Source organism: Chrysoperla carnea, chromosome 3, assembly GCF_905475395.1.
Source record: "Chrysoperla carnea chromosome 3, inChrCarn1.1, whole genome shotgun sequence".
Taxonomy (NCBI): Eukaryota; Metazoa; Arthropoda; class Insecta; order Neuroptera; family Chrysopidae; genus Chrysoperla; species Chrysoperla carnea.
The window spans coordinates 5,368,306-5,390,150 of NC_058339.1; the positions used below are offsets into that span (position 1 = coordinate 5,368,306).

General features: G+C 29.4%; 2 protein-coding genes across 4 annotated transcripts in view; both read left to right on the plus strand.

Moving 5' to 3' along the window:
* The first annotated feature begins 3,850 nt into the window (after window positions 1-3,850).
* LOC123296799 (probable E3 ubiquitin-protein ligase NGR_a03640) overlaps window positions 3,851-21,845 on the plus strand; it is a 659,126-nt gene continuing 641,131 nt past the window's right edge. Inside the window, exons 1-2 of the mRNA XM_044878453.1 lie at window positions 3,851-3,980; window positions 4,621-7,029. Of these exons, the coding sequence (XP_044734388.1) occupies window positions 4,710-7,001 (2,292 nt within the window). The 5' untranslated portion in view covers window positions 3,851-3,980; window positions 4,621-4,709 and the 3' untranslated portion in view covers window positions 7,002-7,029. The remainder of the gene's footprint in view (window positions 3,981-4,620; window positions 7,030-21,845) is intronic.
* Window positions 10,728-21,106, plus strand: LOC123296803 (WAS/WASL-interacting protein family member 3). 3 transcript variants are annotated; one of them, XM_044878458.1, is made up of 6 exons: window positions 10,728-10,879; window positions 14,939-15,119; window positions 15,661-15,986; window positions 17,697-18,591; window positions 19,378-19,542; window positions 20,317-21,106. In XM_044878458.1, exons 2-5 carry the CDS (start codon window positions 14,942-14,944, stop codon window positions 19,464-19,466), a joined length of 1,488 nt encoding a protein of 495 aa, XP_044734393.1. In that variant the 5' UTR covers window positions 10,728-10,879; window positions 14,939-14,941; the 3' UTR covers window positions 19,467-19,542; window positions 20,317-21,106. The 3 variants fall into 3 exon arrangements, with proteins under 3 accessions (XP_044734393.1, XP_044734392.1, XP_044734391.1); XM_044878457.1 differs by lacking the exon at window positions 10,728-10,879 and adding an exon at window positions 13,273-13,413 and having other exon boundaries at window positions 17,697-18,595; window positions 19,382-19,542; XM_044878456.1 differs by lacking the exon at window positions 10,728-10,879 and adding an exon at window positions 13,274-13,413.

Here is a 21,845-nt window from a genome sequence, read left to right on the forward strand (position 1 = left end):
AGGCGTATATGTCAGAGAAACGGAGGTTAAACCCCATTATTATTATTATTATTATTATTATATCCTTCGAAATATTTTACTCTTTCCTTAGAGAAATATTTCAAACAAACGTCTAAAAAATTTTTACTAATTCAGAAAAACTCTTATATTAGTAGGAATTTTTAAATCTTTTGTCTAAAATATTTCCACTCCGTCTAATATTCCCAAGTTCAAACAGAATCAACTCTCAAAATTTGAAACGTTATTCACAAATATTTGCATACACTCATTTTTTTTTGAGAACGTCCTTAAGGCTAAATTAATTGATAATAAACATGACCACTAATAGAAAATTACTTGGAATGAATAAATTGCTGCAGAAGGTCCATTGACGGCCATTTGGCTGACATAATTTTTCCTATTAAATGGAGTATACTTAATATTCGATTAATAAAAATACAACTAAGATAATATTAATATTACATTTTGTGTTTTTTTTATACCATGAAATATATATCAAGATAAACTAATTTTAGTCCCACTTTTGTAACGCTTAGAAATATTGATGATACGAACCAAATTTTGGTATAGGTGTTCATAGAATCCCCCAATTAATCCATTTCCAGTTGATAGATCGTCCGTTGACACGATAACTCAAAAACGAAAAGAGATATCAAGCTAAAGTTTTTTATAGCGTGCTTAGGGCGTTTGAGTTCGTAAAAGAGCAACATAGGTCAATTGAGTCTTGTAAACCGTTCGAGATAGAACAAAGGTTTAAATGTAAAAAATGTTATTTATAACAAAAATGTTTCTTTTAAAAACAACTTTTGTTTAAAACATGTTTTCGTAAACATCACCTATTTAATCCGTGAGAGCGCAAATTAAGACAAAATTATTTTCTCCAATACTATAAAAGAAAAGGGAGTTGCAAATTTTCAGATAGCTTTAATTGATGGCCTTTTGAAACATTATCGAAAAACGAAAACAAATTCTAGAAAATACTTTTCGAAAACCAAATAAAATGGCGACAGAAAGGTCGCGAGAAAAATACAATAAATATTAATTTCATGTGTTCAAAATGCCTACGAAGGTATAAAAAAGTATAAGTAATTGAATACCTAATGTAATAAAATTACAAATTTTATAATAAATGTTTTTAAAACAATAAAAATGAATTTTTAATTAAAAATAGATTAAAAATCATTTTACATATTCTACGAGAATATGAAATAAAACAATTATTAAAGATTATTAGAAGACACACACACTTATTATCTTTTAAATTAAAAACAAACAATTGACTGAGTTAATTGCTTAAATACTCTGTATACAAAGTGTTGGATGTCAGTTTTGTTTTTTTTAATTTTTTGTTTGTTTGTTTCGGAAATCATTACAATTCCCTATCTTTTATATTTTTGAAGAAAATGGGATACAAAATGTTTTCCTAATTTGCGCTTTGAGTCTTTCAAGAAAAAATCATGATATTTATACGAAAAAATGTTTCAAACAAAAGTTGTTTATTTTTTTATAAGGAACAACTTTTATTTTCAATTTTTTGTTCTATTTGTTTAGGGTTTACAAGATTAAAAGATCCAATTGACCTATGTTACTCATTTACGAATTCATTTACGTCGACTTATTAGCGTGTTTATGGACGAACGGACGGAGAGACGGAAATGGATTAATTAAATGATTTTATGAACATCTATACCAAAATTTTACTTGTAGCATCAATATTTTTAAGCTCTAGTTACAAACTTGGAACTAAACTTAATATACCTTGATATATTGGTATAAAAAATAAAATAATTTTAAATGTTTTAAAACAGTTTTCTCTACATATGTTTAAACAATTTAACAATTTAACATTTAAATATGAATTATTTTAAGATAAAAACTGTTATTATTTGATATTTAAGTTGTAATTATTATGATTGTTTTGTTTCGTTTAAATTTTATTTTATAGTCATAATTAAAATTGTATATTTGTTTTAATAAATAATTAATTATTATTATACTTTTTTTTGAAATTTGTGTTGCTTTTAAGATTCACCTTTGAACAAAATCACTTCAAGGGCAAATGTGCGTGGGAAAGAGGACTAATAGAGAAGTACATCCGAATATCGGATAATTCTTATCCTTATATACAGGCTGGTTTGTTATTGATAGCAGAATATTATACCAGTAAATTAAGCTTATCAAGACAAATGGAAAAGTTCTTTACCAAATTTCGATCTGAGGCCTGATTCGGAAGATGTGGCTATGGAAAAAATAGAAAGTTTTATGAATTCACAGACCTATAGCTTTTCACTTTAGAATATAGATGGGACTATCATAAAATAATAATTGATTGTAAATTGATTTAAGAATACTAAAAAAAAATATTTTGTTGTCTTTATTTATAAAGAAAACAAAAAAATAATACATATTTATCAAATTATTTCACCAATACCGAGACACTTAGATGTGGGAGGTATCAAATTATACTTTAATATAGATACGGAGGGGATTAAATTGTGTAATACTTATCACATAATGTCTTAAGATAGAACAATCAAGGCTGCTCTATCAAAGTTGTTGTGTTTTGCTATGGCATTATGTGAAATTTTTAAAAATTCTTCATGATTTAGCATTGTTTTTCAGCTCAACTCAAATAATAATTCCACTATGTGACAGAAATGCCTTGATGACAATATAAATAACATATGACAGTATTCAAATGACATAGGACTTGAAAAGGGCATAGGACTTACTCAGCTTTTCAAATAAATTTATGAAAGTGACTCCGGTGTTCAACAATTAATCCGTGCAGTCGAAGGCTTTTAAGTTTGGACAGTGAAGTGTCTAAAGCAGACATCCTGATATTAGTTAGACTACACGGCTTAATTTATCTTAAAAAAAGACCGGATAAAAAATAATTTTAACAAACACACTTAAAATAATAATATGTTAAGTATGACAATTTGTTTGTTAGGCAACACCTACTACTTATCGTTAATTTTATTGCCAACACTAAAATAAATGTAAATGAAATTATTGTTTTTAAAAATTGAAAGAATTAGGTGGAAAGTTTATTCATCTTAGAGAGTTAGAAAAAGGGTAAGCGGATTTAATTTACTGATGTTGTGGCAAACTGTTTTTAACATTATGAGAAATTTTCAGCCACGTCCCTACCCGTTGAAAAAAACGTTTTTTTTTTCTTATTTGGCTTTCCACTTTGACTTACGGTCTTCGGTTGACTGACTGATGATTTGGCAAAATGTTCTTAACATTCTGACAAAACATCAGCCACGTACCTGTTCATGCAAAAAATAAATTTGTTCGAGTAACCTTGAATCTTCATTTTTGAAAGTAAAACTTGCATGTCCTTCTTGTTCTAGAGTAACGAATTTGGACTGATTATATAACGAATTTTCCCGAAAACTCCAGGTACGGCGTGAATAATGTTCTTTCTGGACACCAAAAACCTCGTAGACCAATTCTGTCACGATATTCGTGTTCAGCGACCCCAAAAACCTTCGAGTAACCAAATTGGAATCATTTTCATCCCTAATAATGGCAGAATTGTTAATTTAGTATATTTACGGTTAATTTAAAATGAAATTATGAAATGCAAAATCGGATATCTTCACAAAATTTCCTGACGGTCTATCGGATCGAATGCAGAAAACCGCATTGACAAAACTTACTGTTCAAATGTTTCAATATGAGATAATAAACGGTGGTCGCATAAAAATTTTACATCTATTGTGTAATAATACGCAATAGGAAAACCCTAAACATGTTTCAATAATAACATTGTGCAATACTAGAAATGTACATAAATACAAAAACAGGAGACATTTTGATGTTAGTTATAATTGATCGGGAAGTTTGAACGATTCAATAATTATAACTTATTTAATTTAGTTTAATTCATTGTTGTGTATTCCTATAATTTATGGTGTTTATCCTGTAAAATATTTGTGGTGAAGAATCATCATAACCTCACTTTTAAAAAGGTAAGCAAATATATTCTTTCGCTGAAATTATTGCTTTTATTAAGAGCTCCGTATAGATAACAGACAAAATTGTTATTTTTCACTCAAACTACTTCCATTCATTTGGAAATCGTTTGGGAGGATTTGGGAATATAATTTTAGAATTTGGGAATTATTAGTTTTCCTGTAATTAATGATTCTTTTTTCAGCGAATAGTTAGCAGGTAGAAAATTAAATCCACTTAATTTTTATGTAATTCGAAAGGAAATCATTTAGGAATTACGATAAACACGGTTTCATCATTTGGGACAGTATAATTGGGGTAGTAAAATGACCCATTAATTACATTTATTTTTTAGTTGATTTTCTATGGTTATATGAATGGCGGCAATATTCAAATGTTACATCATTTAGAATAATTCCCAAATTCTAAAATTATATTCCCAAATCCTCCCAATTGATTCCCAAATGAATGGAAATAGTTTGAGTGAAAAATAACAATTTTATCTGCTAAGTATGCGGAGCTTACTATTAGCCATTATTGATTAAAATGACCCATCCAGCTTCAGACAATCTTTTTGTTTCTTAATGATTAAATACCAAATTCATATGAACTTTTAAACTATAATTCATTTTGTTAATTTGCCATTTTGTCTTTCAGGTTCTTTTATAGTGAAAAGGTTATGCAATATTTGCTCTCAAGAAAAAGTCATATCTTCAAAGTAAACCGGGATAATTATTTTATTGAAAATGATTCCCGATTATCTAGAAAAATTTAAAGTATGGGAGCTTTGGGAGTTACCAGATGATGAAGAATTTTATACTTATGAATTACAATCTTGGGAAGAAGAAGAATGGAATTGGGAAGAAGAAGAAAAGATAATAGAATTAAAAGATGACAAATCTTTTTTAAAGGCGTGGGAACTTTGGAAAACAGAAGAAGATCAAGGTGAAAATGAATCACGTGAGGAAGCTTTTGAACGACTGGAAAATTGTGGAGAACAGTTATCTCTAGGATTTTTATACTTAACAACTATTCCCAATGTTTATCCATATGGATTAAAGGAATTATATCTGGCAGATAATCATTTAAAACAAATTCCAGATAATTTACCTGAAACACTTGAAATTCTAAATATGGATAGTAATCAATTGTACAGAATTCCAGAAAAATTACCATCCAATTTACGGGAATTACTATTGCTTAGGAATTACATAAGAAGTATTCCAGAAACATTACCTGATTCAATAACACTTTTAAATTTATACGATAACAAGATTGAAATATTACCCAATAAATTACCCAAAAGTTTAAAAACATTAAGTGTTTGTGATAATCTATTAACAAGTCTACCAGAAAATTTACCTGAAACCTTAGAAGAATTAGAAGTAGGATCAAATAAACTTACGTGCTTGCCAAATAATTTACCAAAATCATTACGTTTGATATTCGCAGATTATAATGCAATAAAATTTTTACCCAAAACATTACCTGAAATGCTAAAAACAATTACTATTAAATCTAATAGCTTAACTTGCTTACCAGAACAATTACCCAAATCGTTAGAAAAATTATCTATTTCGAGTAATCAAATAACCGAACCAAAATTAGATTTTGAATCCTTAATTGAATTGTACATTGAAAATAATGGAATTGAAACAATACCTGAAGAAAATTTTAATTTACCTAAATTAAAAACGTTTTTCGTTTCGGATAATAAATTAAAAATGTTACCGAAAAATTTACCCGAAACATTAGAATGGTTATACGCATGTAATAATGAGTTTACAGAAATTCCAACTGATTTACCAAAATCCTTAAAAAATTTGGAATTGGATGGTAATAATATAACTACTTTATCAGTAGAATTACCTCCAAATTTGGAACGATTGAATTTAAACTATAATAAAGTTACGGAAATTCCTACAGAATTACCCGAATCATTAGAATCATTATCTTTATACGATAATCTGATCGCTGAGGTATCACCAAACATTGAAAATTTCCCCAATACTACAATTTATCTGGAAGAAAATCCATTATCTGAGACCAGTTTGGAATATTTACGGTGGTTAATTCTCACTACAGGTCGTCAAAATATTTGTTTTAATGGTAGTCATGAGTATTATTTAAACTTTGTTGAAGCAAGAACATTAATTGAAGAAATTCCAAATTGGTTGGATACGGAATTAATTCATCCATATTGGAATACCATTTCTGAGGAAATAACCGCTAGACCGTTTTCTCGTTTATTGTATCGAATACGACAAACACCAAATTTTGAAGTCGCACAATTTAAAGAAGATATGTCAAAATGGTTATGTTTATTAGGAGAAGATAATAATTCCAAGCAAAAGTTGCGTGAAAAAATATTTTTAGTGGCGGCAGAGGCGAATGAGTCATGCGATCATCGTGTTGGTTGGTCCTTAAATCAAATGAAAATACTAAGCATCGCTCAAGAGGTGGAATTCGGTAAATATGACAATAAAATGGAAGAATTGATAAGATTAGCTCGTGGAATGTATCGATTAAATGTTTTGGATCAAATTTCAAGACAAACAGTACGAAACTTAGAAAATGCTTGTGATGAAATCGAAATATATTTAGAATATCAAATTCGTTTACGTGAGGTATTCGATTTACCAATTGGCACATCGAAAATGAATGAACATTATTCATTTGTTTTACCCGATGAAGATATTGAACGTGCTGTGAAAGGAATAGTTAATAAAGAACGAATTGAATTTATTGATTATTTATTACTTGATTGGCAACCTTGGAAAGAGGTCCTTAAACGATGGAATTATGATCAATTCGTAAAATGTGAAAATGATATTAGAAATGAAGAATTTTTTAAACAAACATTGGACAAACGAAAAATGGAATATTTATTAGAAACAAATATGTCCGATGAACTTCCGTTGGACGTTGAAATTCAACTTGGCTCTCAAGTTCAACGTCAAATTGAAAAAGATATTTGGTTGAAACTAACGAATGAATTCTTGGAAAGTAAAAACTTAGGAAATATAGAAAGACTGTGATTCGATTTTTAAGAAAAATGTTACCGGGCTGTGATATTAATTTTTAATAAACTTAAATTATTTTATTTTAGTTTTGCATAAGGGCAGATAAAATCTAAATGTAACAAATTTAAAAAAAATTGTTGATATTTGAATAATAATTTATTTATTAAAAAATTCCTTGTATTTTTATTTTTATACACCCTGTACATATGTAATTTATATCAAGGTTTGCTAAGTTTGTGATACCCGCATATATATATAGTCTCCCTAGGTGGCTACGTTCTTGGTTTAAAAAGAGTCAAAATGGAAAACTAAGCTACTTAATATTGTATTCTTTCAAAAATTTCTATTAATAGCCCGGTACAAATGAATGCGCTGTGTTTACTGGTGTATCGGGGTTAAATTTTATCTCCACCATGCCCCATTTGATGTTGGATTAATTTGGTATTCTGTAACAATCCTCTTCTAATGTATATCTATCAAACGTCACAGGAAACAGCACAGCGAGCGGGAAGTTGGCCCCCGCATATAGAAAGCCTACGTGTGTTTTGGTTCTTGGTTAAAAAAGAGTGAAAATAGAAAATTAAGCTACTTTAGAAGTAATCTTTCAAAAAATTCTATTAATTGACCTTTACAAACGAACGCTGTGTTCACTCTTATATCGGGTATTTTTAGTTTTCCGTGTTTTTTTGGAAGCACTTCCATTTTTAATCAGCATGCTAAATAACACCACATAGTAAAAATTATTAATAAACAGAATATTTTGAGAGTATACAGCTTAAAATTGAAACATAAATGATATAGTAGTTCATTTTTTTACTTATGCTGAATATTCAATATTTATAAACAAAGACTGAAAATAGGTACATGTTTACATTCAAATTGTAGCTATTTACGCGCTAACGTTATTTATACTTTAGTACATGTTATTTATGCAATATCAGACCAGGTTCGAATATCTAATTTTTTGAGAACAGTCTGATTTTATTCGTAATTTAATTTAGAAAAAAGTCTAACATTTAGAATTGGCCCCACGACTCCCCTTTTATTGTAAACCACCCGAAAATGGATAAGATAATGCAAATAGTAAAAAATAGAAAACGAGTCTATGTAGGGAGATTTTCGGCGTTGCTGAATTCAAATCCGAGCTCAAAAATGTGGAAATTGAAAATGGCCGTTTTTCTCTAAAAATAGTCATATTTACCAATAAAATGTAACAAAAATTTCTAAAAAATTATTAACAAACTATACTTAGTGCTTTTAAGGGGGTTTTTGTGGTCACTGAAATCAAATCTGTGAAAAACTGATAAAACATATATTTTAAATTTTTAATTCTAATGCAATAAATATATATTACCTTAAAAGATTTATATTTCTTTTTTATTAAAAGATTACGTTAGCATGTAAATAGACTCAGTATGGTATGGCGTTAAACTTATATATGTTATAATATAGTGAATAATACAGTCTTTCCGTTTTTTCAAACCAAAAATAGTTTTCAATGTAGGAGAAAGTGTAGGCTTTAAAATACACATACAGTATCATCGTAGGAGAGATTATTAAAGTTTAAAAATAGATAAAATCCTGTTTACATAATTCTTTTGTTTCAGGATTTTTTTTTTTTAAAAAACATAGTACCTAAATAATCTATATTTTAATGCTTTTTATTTTCATTTTGTTTTTAAATATGAGACATTGAATTTTATAATATTGTTATACATATTTAAAACTTAGGGAGGTACATCTTCTACTATGAGGGTTTAGAAACATTTTTATCAATACTTATGTTGATTATTTTAGAATTAGATAAAATATCTTATATATTATTTATTTCTCTAGTCTGTTTTTTCCTGTCCACGAGCTCAAATATAAACTCACGGTCTAAAATGTACCACTTAAGAAAAACAGGCTAGAAAAATAATAAAAAGATAAAATTTTGTTCATTATGTAATTTGTCTATCATATCTGTAATGAAAATTGCCTATAAATAAAAATAAAGTAAATTACTATTTACTAGCGACATTTTGTATCACTATCATAGAAATAAAGATGCAAAGTCACCGCCAAACGGTTGATTGTCGCCCTATTTGGAGGCCAACTTTTTTGAGGTACACACTTCAAAACGATCTATTTTAGCGGGTTTTTTTGAAAATTTTGGAATTTTTTTTTTTATACTATAAATTTTTGCTGATAACATTAAATAGGAAAGTAAAAAAAATTCAAAAACACGTATTTTGAGCTAAGACTCGATCTTGTGTCTTTATCCGTTCTTTAGATATAAGCAATTGATTTTTTGAAATTGACAAATTTTTTCCCTTTGAAACGGCGGGTGTGGGGGATAATAATTGTATGAAAAGATAGCATTACTTTCTTCGTCTCTCGTATGCGCTTACAATTTTTGTATCTTTCTACCTCTCTCACTGCGGTCAAAAATTGACTTGCGTTTCCTATGTCTAAACAGCTCTATGGTAAATATCTTTATGATCACTATGTACTGTTTTTCTAGACTGTTTTTAACTCACGGCTACCACACTGCGGAATTCCTCACGGGGCGAGCTAGTAGTTATAAATATATTAGAATTAGATAAAATATTACGAATAACAAATTCGAGGAAAGTTTTTTACGTGTAATATTTTTTTAATCTATTACACTAAATTGAAAGAGTAATTTTAGCCTGTAAATATGAAATATATATCAAAGTATATTAAATTTAGTCCCAAGTTGAAGTTATTGAGCGTCAATTTTAGCATTAGAAGATTAAATTTAAAAATTCGATGTAAAAGTTGGCTCAATTTGTTACAGTCAACATATATGGAGGTAAAAACTATAAAAAATTCAGACCTTGTAATAGAATTTTATAAATTAAACACATGACAAAAGTTGAAAAGAGGTTTTTTTGATAATTATACATACACGCTACACCGGTATTTTTTATATAAATTATATAATACACTGTACATTTAAGGACGTTTCCAAAAAATCACGTTTTCTTAGGATCTAAGAGTATATAGGGCTTAGGTTCATCTTTAAATTGTGTATATGCATTCATTAATGCCCATTATAAGCAGGTAAATTTTTTACATGCCTGATTTACGCAAAAATTATACCCTCACGGAAAAACAATGATAATTACGAAAAAATGTTTCAAACAAAAGTTGTTTAATTTTTCATAACAAAGACTTTTTATATTAAAAATTTTGTTCCATCTCTTGTGGTTTACAAGAAGGGTTTTAAGGGTCCAAGATCCAATGGAATTTTATTGATTATTTTCGAACGCAAACTTACTTTTTAGATTCTGAATAAGCAATACAAATTTCAGCAATATCTGTTTTCTTTTTGGAGTTATCGTGATGGCAGACGTACAACCAGACGGAAGGACAAACGGCAATGGACTAATAAGGTGATTTTATGAACCCTTATACCAAAATTGTTCTGCAGCATCAGAATTTCTGAGCGTTAACTTGGTGTTCAACTTAATTTACTCTAATATGTTTCATATATTGGGTATACAAATTAGTAACAAGCAATGAATGCATACAAATCCGTTCTTTAAAAACTATATACTTTAAAAATATACGTAGAGAGTGCGTTTCGATCGTATTTAGTATTCTGTTAGTTCATGCAAGGTGGAGTATATTATTGAAAACTGCTTCAATATATTGCTGTGTAGAAAGTTTTTATAGATAAATTCTGTTTTTTTTTTCATATTTAATACAATTTATTTTTCTATTAAAACTAAAAAACATACATTTTGTTAATTGTTATGTAATAACTAATGTGAAAATATTATAAAATAAATACATAAAATACTTAAAATATAGTTCTAAAAAATTGAAATGTGAATATTTTGGAGGACGTTGACAATTTCTGATAGGTCCATTTATTATCAACCTACGTAAGTTTACAAATAAAAAAATTAATTTCCAATTAATTTATATATTTATTTAAGTATAGATTATTATGGTTTAATCTAATTATTAATTAGTCAACGAGTTTTTGCACACAAAATAATTAGTCCTACGTCAGATAAGAAGAAATGACAGTTCCATAAATAATATGTCATCTGATGACTAAATTTTCTTTAAACCTGTTTGTTTTTTTTTTTTTATGGGAAAGTCAATTTTCATATTTACATAATCATTAGATTAGTTTGTATTTGGTTTCGTTGAATTTGTTTTTCTGCCTAACCCAGATATATGAGTCATGATCTCTGCTATTGTAATTATTATTAATATGTGTTTTTAGATAGATTCGAATTAATAATTAAATTAATTTAATTTATCCGCTAGTGTTAAATGTTAATAAACTCTTCGTAGTTAAAACAAAAAACAAATTGAATATATGCACTTGATTAGTTCGGAATCGCAATTGTTATTTGTAAACAATAGGGTATTAAATTTACTACAACTAGACTACGCGTAGAAAAAATATTTAGATTTCCAAATAGGAATTGTTTTACAATCGTATAGGTTAGAAACAAGAATGATATTATTATATTTATTCTCTTTTTTCATAAAATTTTATTGTATTATATTTATTATGTTTATGATGAATCGAAATAAATTCTTAACTATTTTTATATATCAAAATTTGTGTTATTATAAAATATTTTTCATTGTAAATCAATTTTAGTGGTTTGATATAAATGTAGACTCCAAAACCATAAAATTTATGATTCGTTCGGTTGGAGGTTACAATATTATTCTATCAATACTGCTTCCTGTCAAAGTTAAAGATAAACGTATACAGAGTGTCAATGAAATTTGTTAACTTACCTACTCTATACTCCCATTAAATTAGATAAAATTTCATAAGTTTTGGGTGCAGCAATACCAAACTATGCAAAATTTAAGTGTAGAATAAAAATTCTTCTGTCATGAGTATACGAAACTCCCTGTACATCATTATAAATTTGACAAAACCAAAATATTATTGAAAATAATACAGTTTTATGAGTTTATCCTTTTTATACTAACAAGTTTTAATAAGGTTATAATCATTTCAAGTTTCAAAAGTGGTGCAAAACCCTTTTATAGGGAATCTAAGTATGGAATACGGGGAAATCGAAAAATCAACGGTCTTGCTGCCTGACGATTTTATATGAATAAAAATATCAGGCATGGCTTACTACTATCAATTCTGTACTCAAGATCACTAATTTGAAGCTACTTGCAAATTTTTTTTTATAGTTTCGGAGAAGATGGACACCAAATATTTGTCCTAATTTACGCCTTCACGGGTAAACAGTGATGTTTACGAATAAATGTTCCGAACAAAAGTTGTTCATTTTTTATAAGGAACATTTTATTACAAGGATAAATTTTGCGAAAAATCGTATAACTTGAAAAAATAGACAAACTTTCAAAATCTGTATCTTCAAAGCCATCGGTCCAATAAAAAGCGATTTGATCTCAAATTGTTGAAAATTTAATCCTATTTAAAAATAAATATAACAGTTTTTGATGAAAAACCAGTCCTTCGAGGTTAAAATTTTCGCGATTTTTTTTCCGCCATGATCCGGTCGTTTGCCGAGGTCGCAAACTTGGATTTACCATTGCCTTTAAAAAAAGACAAAAATAGCTGATTTGAAGCAAGGTTCACCCTCTTTTCATGTTTAATTTGACTGAATTATATAGAATGAACTATAAATAAATACATGCGTTCTAATCAAAAAGTTATAAATCATATGAATGTTAATAATTTGTTAATCACTTGTAAAAAATGTATGCTTATGGGTAAATGATTTTAATAATGTCATTGACAATATTGTTCGTTGCAAAAATTAGAAATTCAATCCTCACTTTATTTATTCATTACTTGTACATTCAATACCGGGTGGTCACACAACAGTGGCGTAACACGCGGCTTTATTGAAATTTTCTTTGATTATCAACGCAGAGAAGGTCGGACAAGTATCCAAGACCGGAGATTTTTTTTTTTAAATCAATTTTAAACAAAAAAGCTCTCTTGTAATTTTTTCCCTAGATGCTTACTTTTTGAAATAAAAGTTCTTGAAAAATAAAAAATTCAATATTCGATTTTAAGAAAAATGGATTATATTTTCAATCTTTAAGGGAATTCGCTTAGCTAACGCTAATTTTTTTGTGTACCATATTATAGTCATAGGTTGTCTTACCTACTACCATTGAGTACCCATGTCTTCCAATACATACTGCTCGAGAGGGGAGGGGGAGAGAAAAGATTCTAGCTTAACCTTAAGTCAACATCTCAAATACAAATTTAATTTCCTACTAACTATTCATTGCAGCACTAAATTTCAAATGATAACATCAAGTAGGCACTGAGAATCTGGTTGTTGAAAAATAAATGTAACAATGGCTTTTGGACGGTGTCTTCTTACTACGCCAAAAAATAATATTTGATTTTTTTTTTGTGGAACACTCTGTAAAGTTGTACTCTATGTTCAAGGTATTTTATTTTTTTTACTGAAATACAAAGAATGCGATTAGTCATATTTTATAATGTTTTGTCTATCGTCGAAACCGTCTTCTTAGAACATGCTCGGCCACTGTTTAGCGTTGGAAATTACTGTGTTTTTTTAAGTAACGATGTTCTGGTCCATTTTAAAAACCGCACACATCCTTATTATTTTTTGTCAACTAAAAACGCATGTATTTTTTTTAAATAAAAAGAACATGCAATTAGCTGCCGGTTACTAATTTATTTCTGCTTAAAAATGATTCATATCCGATATAAAGACATTTTCTTACCAATAAATTTCATTTGAAAAGGCTGGTACAAATTAGATGTAGCAAGGTAAATCTTCCAATGCATGGATGATTAAAGATTCAAAAAATTAAATTATATTTAACAAGCCAATTAAACCAGAATTTATTGTTTTAAAAACTTTTCTTAACATAAATGTTTTGATTTTGGTTAAGCCGAGATAGGCTGTTATAATCAAAACTTAGGCCGGTTTTAAACCTAATGTTAAATTATCAAAAATTTTACTATGTTTTGGCAACATTTTTCGAACAAATTTACCTGTTAGCTTTTATCCGTTAAATTAGGTTGTACTATGTGTACCGTTTTATGGGCACCCTGTTTAAAATCACATTTTTTCAGTAGTTAAATTGAATGAGTTTTTTCACATCCATGTATATGAAGTAGTGTCCATTTATTGGTAGGTTTACCTTAGTTTACCTGTCAAAGCTGGGCTAAGTGTGAGATAGATTAGTACTTTCACTATAATGATAGCTAATACCTTAATATAATTATTCAAATGACATAATTATATGTTAGCCAATAATCTACATATATTTTAATATAATATCAATTTTTTTAAGACTTCAAATAAATTTCATCAAATTTTTATGTTATTTTATTACAAATTTCCACAAAAATACTAGGGCAATTTAGAAAGATTTTAAAGTGTTTTTTAACAGCAATTACTAGCACGAATACTAATCTATTTTTATAAACGAATATACTATTATCAAGCACGTGTCTTCTTCAGCTTCTTGAATACTTCATACTTAGACTAGAAAACTGAAAGATCATAGAGATAATACCATAGAGCTGTATAGACATAGGAAACGCAATAAGTAAATTCTTGCCCGCAGTGGGAGAGATAAAAATCCGTAGCGCAGGAGCTGTGTTAGCTAAGCGAATTCCGAACATTTTTCTCAAAATCGAATATTACATTTTTAATTTATTCAAGAATTTTTATTTCAAAAAATAAGCGTCTAGAGAAAAAATTACAAGAGTAGTTTTTGCTTAAAACCGATTAAAAAAAAAGAGAGAAAGAAATAGAGAAACAATATATACAAGTTTGAGATTCGATTTTCTAGTTTTAAGTTTTTTAGTTTTTCTAGTAAAACAATAAATTTCTATCAAACCATTAATTCTAATCAGTTTTTTCTCAATATATTTAAAACAGATTATATAAATAAATAATATTGATTTTTATATTAAATTTGTTTTCTTTTTTTAGAACATGCCACCACCTCCGCCTCCAAGACTTCCACCTCCACCAGATGCACCACCAGAACCAAAACCATTTAAACCTGTAAAAGGTTCCGGTGATAAGAATGATGTATTTAAGGAAATTAATAAGGGTGGATTCAAATTGAAGAAAACTGTTACAGTTGATAAAAGCGGACCCTACATACCAGGTAATTAATTATCTTTATCATTATAAAACTACTAGTCGATCTGTGCGGAATTCCGCAGCGGTACATTTTTAGACCGTGAGTCTATTTTTCGTCTTTAGCCAGTACGGTAAGCTTTAAAATGAGAAGTAAATCGTGGAATTTCATAAAGGAATAAGGAAGTTCTCGCGTGGGCAAGAAAAACAGGCTAGAGAAACATTATACAGTATGTTAATTTCAAAAGTATCCACTCTTAATAACTCTTCAACTCTAGCCATCCTAACTTTGAAATATTTAAAAAAAAAATGAAGTCGAGCGATTGGTTCTTAAGAAAATGGAAGTTATTAATCCTTTATAACTCTTGACCTGATGTGATTATTGTTTTGAGTGAAATCATATTAGATATCGACGGCGAAATTCGACCTAACATTCGAAACTTTACGAATTTCATAGAAAATTAAGCGATAACCTTTCTCATCCTGTCAAGCGACGTCACAAAGCAGAAAAGGTTGACAGAAATATTAATGGAGTGATTTTTTAAGATTAAAATAATTGATGAATTTAGGTAAAGTAAATAACATCAACAACAACAACAATAACAATAATACGAACAAAGGATTTCGATCACCTTCAACAAACACAACGAATCAATCAACAACATCAAATGGTGCTATCAATTTTGGTGATCTATTTTCTGCTGGAATGCCAATATTAAAACCAACAGGATTACGACCAACAATAGGGAAATTAAGTCCAAATGGTGCAATACCAACCGAAACTAATAATAAATCAAAGGAAATTAATAATTTAATAAAAAAACCAGTTGCAGCGAGGGGTCCACCACCACAGCCACCATCCACAACTCCTCCATTTCCATCTACTTCAAAGAATGTAAGTTATCACTGAAATTAATTATTTTTTCATTACTGCAAATGAAACTCATCGAATTTTTTTTCATGTTGACCTAAAAAATTTAATTTTGCTCTATCACGTTCAAATTTTATCCAATTTTAATAAACCAAGTATGTAATCCTACTAAATTTGGATCATAATTTTCAAATTTGTGATCAAAATTAACCTAGCTCTAATAAGTTTCATTAATGTGGAGTTCTCGTCTCGGAATTAGCCACATAAGTGATAGCTAGCGAAAAACTGACATCACAGCTGAAAAGAATGACCCAAAATTAGTGGCTTTTAAAAAAAATTCCAATAAGATCTGATCAAATTTGCCTGTGTTATCAAAAAAAATAATTTTTTTAACTTTATGACGTCATCAAAAACTAAAAAATTTAATTTTGCTCTATTACATTCAAATTTTATCTAATTTTTATACACCAAATATGTAATCTTACTAAATTTGGGTCATACTTTTCGAATTTGTGATCAAATTTAACCTAACTCTAATAGGTTTCAAGAATGTGGAGTCCTGGGAATATCAGTTATGTAGTGTGACATGTATGTATGTCTGGCTATCTTTCTTTACTTATATGACGTAAAAAAACAAACGATTGTGTAATCAACACTATCTATACATGGTATTTCAACAATTAATTCAGTCAATTGTTTGTTTTCCCTTATTTTTACTATGAATTTACCAAGCTTTGTTGAAAAACAATTGCTGTTCACATGCTGTTCTTAAAAATATTTGAGTATGACGAATGACTCAATAATGATGAATTCAATGAACTTTATGTGTCAAATGTTGTTATGATGCTGATATTAAATTACTCATCATAAATTGCAATAGAGTCACCCACACGTGCACATTTACATAAAGTGATCATCGTTTTTTTGTAAATTTAATCGCCTGCAGATATAGTTTTGCTAATATTTCCAAAATATTTTTGTACCCCCCTGTCTACGATAAATATTATTAAAAATAATAAATGAGAATATTTCGAATTAAGTTTCGATTTTGCCCCAATTTCCTAGATCAATTTTTGTATTATATAAATACGTATTTCGACTACTATGTAGTTATCCTTAGTATGAATTAGCTAATCGTAATTAGTCTTATATCACTCGTTGCTTATTTGGTGACGATGTGACGATCTGAACACTGTATCCAGCGTTTTCATTTATGGTGGGGGTTAGTTGGTATATTTTCAGGGCCGTAAAATGATCACCCAAGATTATCGTGCATCAAATAAAACCAGTTTTATTGATTCTAAATAAAGTAAATACTATTAATTCTTTGATATTATTCCATATTAATTATTCCACTTCAAAATTAGTTATCCTGTCGATAACTCAAAAAATGAAAAGAGATATCATGCTGAAATTTTTATAGCGTGTTCAGGACCTAAAAAGTGAATTTCAGTTCGTAAATGGGCAACATAAATAAATTAGGTATTGGGTCCGTAAGACCTATCTTGCACACCGTTAGAGATATGACCAAAGTGTTTTAGACCATAGGGCTGTTTATCCGCGAGGGCGCTATTTATCACAAAACTTTCCTGTGCATTTTTTCCAAAACTTTAAAAAATAGATTGAAAGATTCTTGAAAAATGAAAAAAACTTCTAGAAAATCTATACAAGTTTTAATTTTATATTTCGAATTTTAAAATATTTTCTTAATTGTTTTATAAATTTGTTTTTCAGATTGTAAATGAAGATAAACCGGTGGTGAATCGTTTGAACAGTCATAATAAAATAAGTAGTGATTTAGTAAATAAAGATATTGTTGATGCAACAATCAAAAATAGAAGTGGTAATATTGTGGCAAATAGTAGTAGCTTACATGGTAACAATACCAACAATAGTGACAATAATAATGTGAATAGTGCTAGTGGTAGTGGTAGTGTTGTAAATCAAAGAACAAAATTAATCAATCATGGTAAACCAAATCTAGCACCAAAACCACCTGGTGTTAAACCATCACCACCGCCAAAGAGTAACGTTATCAATGGTCGTTTAGTCAATCGAACACAAAGTATGCGAATGTCAAGATCACCACCCATAACGCCCACATCTCCTTTCTCCTCGTCACCATTTGGTAATGGTAATGATTTCAATACATTACGTAGTAATATAAGTGCATTACATCAATCACATGAAACATTGAATCGACGCAATCAACCTGTAACACCAACACGAAATGCTACGTTACCAGGTCGACCAACACAACCGCCTCCATCTAGACCCCCACAAACAAAACCGCCACCACCTCCACGAACTGGCTCAAATACATCTATCATACCGCCACAAAGTCCTCCACCACCGCCGCCATCTTTATCACGTGTTGCACCACCGCCGCCACCAACACATAGTAGAGTGGCGCCACCACCACCACCAGTGCATGCACGACCAACATTGACAATTAATAATTCTGGACCACCAGAACCACCACAACGTGGATCGTCAATGCGAAATGGTGTACAGATATCAGCAGCTAGTGCAATACAAGAATTTGATTCGCGATATATTTTTCATTCGGTTGCAGATTTTCCTTTACCAGACATTTTTAAAAGGATTAATAAACAATACTCTGGAGCGGGTAAGTAAATGTTTTATTTGTTATTAGTGTCCCACTCAAAGGTGCTACTAGAACACTGGCTAGGCGGCAGCCACGCTGAACGTCTGGGCATGACAGTGTACCACGACTATTGCGGGAGCTGTCACAGTGTGAAGAAGGAGCACACGATATTTCATCTTCTAATCACGGTCCAGTTCTTGTCACGAGGAGATGGACTCAATTGAGATAGCCTCTCTTTGATGACCTATCCGACCTGAAGCACGTCTCTTTTACGTCAAAGCGTTTATGGCCTTAGTGTGTCCTAGGACAGCCACTTTAACCTAACCTAACTAGTGTGTCAGCAACAATTTGAATTATGAGGAACGGGGGGCTAAAACTCAAATAGAGGAGTTAGAGCCAGCATCTCCTCGATTGATATTTTATCTTTCCAGGGAACATTCATTATACGTCTCCAAATTCACATTTCAAAAGCAAGTAAGGATAAATCTATTCTTTTTGAGATCGTCCATGCTTCACTGACCTACAACAAATATCTCTCTGGCGTCCGAGAGAATTCGCTTAACTAACGCAGCTACTGTGCTACGAATTTTTTACTATTTAAAATGTACAATTCAGGTTGTTAGTATAAGTTGAGTTAGTGTTAAGGAAGTGCGTTTTAGGGCCTTTAGCCTCCACAACCTCTCCAAATGTCTGCGAAAACAAGAAAAAAATTCTATTTCAATAAAAAACATCTAATGAAAAGAAATTTGAACACGATGATAAAGCCTTGCTATTCGCATAAAATTAACATAAAATTTTTCATTGCAGGTAGCAAACAACAGGCACCATTACCTCCAAATACACAGTTACAATTAGGAACAAAATTATGGTCAGGCGGAGATTCATCAAATTGCTAGCATCGAATTATTTTAAATCGTACCTTACAAATCATATACAAATATGCCCAAATTAATAAAAAATAAATTATTATTGGTGAGTAGTTTCCTATACTTTTTTTCTTACAGTTTTGATTTTGAAACCACATTTTAGTAACCTAAAGCTGCCAAAAAATAACTTTCTTTGCAACCGTTCTGATGGGTTAAAAGTATGCCTCTGAAACTCCCAGCTGTTGGTATTTAATTAGCCAAGAAAGTAAAAAAAAAAACGTCTCTTCTGAACACTTCGAACAACAAGTACATACCAAGAAAAGCAGAAGAAAAAAATTCCCATTAACTTGAAAGGCAGAAAAATCAAGTTTTACGGGTTTGTTCAAGGTTAAGAGACTCCAGACCTTTCTTAAGGGTCGAGTTCGTTTCTCCAATCACCTGGGTCTTTTCTGTACACTTCGAGAAACAAGTACATACCAATAAACCAGAAGAAAGTCAAGTCGAATTTCACCAGGTTATTCAAGGTCAAGAGACTGCAATCCTTTCTTAAAGATCGAGTCTGTCCAATCACCTGGGTTGCTTCTGTACACTTCAAGAAACAAGTACATACCAAGAAAACCAGAAAATTCCCATCAACTTGAGAGGCTAAAAAGTTCTTAACTTGGCACCTTCAATCAGTTGATGACACTCCAGACATATTTTAAAGGTCGAGCCTGTCTGTCCAATTAAGCAGACTTCTTCTGTTCACTTCGGAGAAGAAGTACATACCAAGAAAACTAGAAGCAAAAATTTTAATTGTCCTTAGCTACTTTGGCTGGTAGCTTCATTGGCATGTTAATTAAAGTAGTTACTAATTGTAATTTTAAATTTTTCATTACAGTTAATCATTATTACCATTATGGTGGATTGAAGATGAAAATTTGAAATGACATCGTTAATTCTATACAAGTTCTTTGACATCATCGTCAAAATGGCGTACATCATAAATTGACAATAAAATAGGTTTTTCGAGGTCTTCAAGACATCAGTTAAAAAAAAAACTAATAAAACGACATTTGACACATGTGTGTCTAGAAAATTACCTAGTACACTGGAATATGGCGTTGGTAGTTATTCTATGTTAAGCCAGTTAGATAATTTCTGATGTTTCAAACAAAACTACACCCGGACATCCCTGCATGTGTTTTCGAAAGTTTGTTAATTAATATTTCATATTTCAACCATAATTAATACCAAAGTCTTAAACAAAATTATCAAATTAGTATCAAATCATATTATATGAAAACATGTTTTTAAAAAAAAAAAGTGGGGTAATGGACTGAGTTGGTTGTTATTTACAAATACGGGGAAATAATAAATCGTTAAAATTTTATATGCGCATAATATTGTAAATATTTTTTTTTTCTTTTTAATGTGAATAAATTTAATAAAAACATGCGCAATTTAACAATAGATAGTTACATATAAAAAGAGAAGGGAGGGTGTATGCATGTAACTTAAATTCGATTGAAGCTTTATTTTTATTAATCGATAATAGATTTGTTGTTAGATTTTCATTCAGCTCAATTATATAATCATTATTGTATTTTCTGGTGTATTTTGTTGTAAAATTAAGAGTATTCTAGTTCAACAAATTATTTAGAGAGGTTATGTTAAAAAAAAGTAAAGAGAGGGACAAAAAAGAGTCAAATATTTGTTATATTTTTTTAAGAATTTCATTTTATTGCTACTTTTAATTTTTACTGTATGAATTAAATGTAATTTTAGTTTAAAAAAGGCATACTTCTGATTTAGTAATCAACCCAATATGTGCGTTAGATTAGGTTAAGTTAGAGTGGCTGTTCTGGAATGAGACACACTTACACCATAGGATATATTCGTACATTACCTACATGGCGCAACATAAAATTTCCTTGTACTTACTTTAAATTATCTCTATTATCTTCAACTTCTGATTACTCACTTTCACAACTGTCTTTTAAAAAAACAAAAACAAAACGATAACATACGATCAGGAATATAGTTCCAAAAATTTAAAATTATTATTCAATTTTAATAATTATACCAAGAAATGACTAGCAATTTTCCTAGCTAATTGTACATCAAAATATACCAGAAAAACATCTATTTTTATGAAAGATGTAAGAAGTCATGTAAATAAGTTGTTGTAAGCATTTCAAAGGGCTTTATGAAAGATTTTGTTTGTATTAAATACTGTCAATTAATTTTTGATTAAACTAATATTTATAGTAATTAAATGACAACTTTTAAAAAAAAAAAATGTTTTGCATACACTCAATTAATTTGTATTTCAGTTTTTGTTTTATATTTAATAAAAATACAACAAAAGTGTGATTTATTTAAAAACCATGTTTTAATAAATTTTCTTTTCAGTCAATAATTTAAATA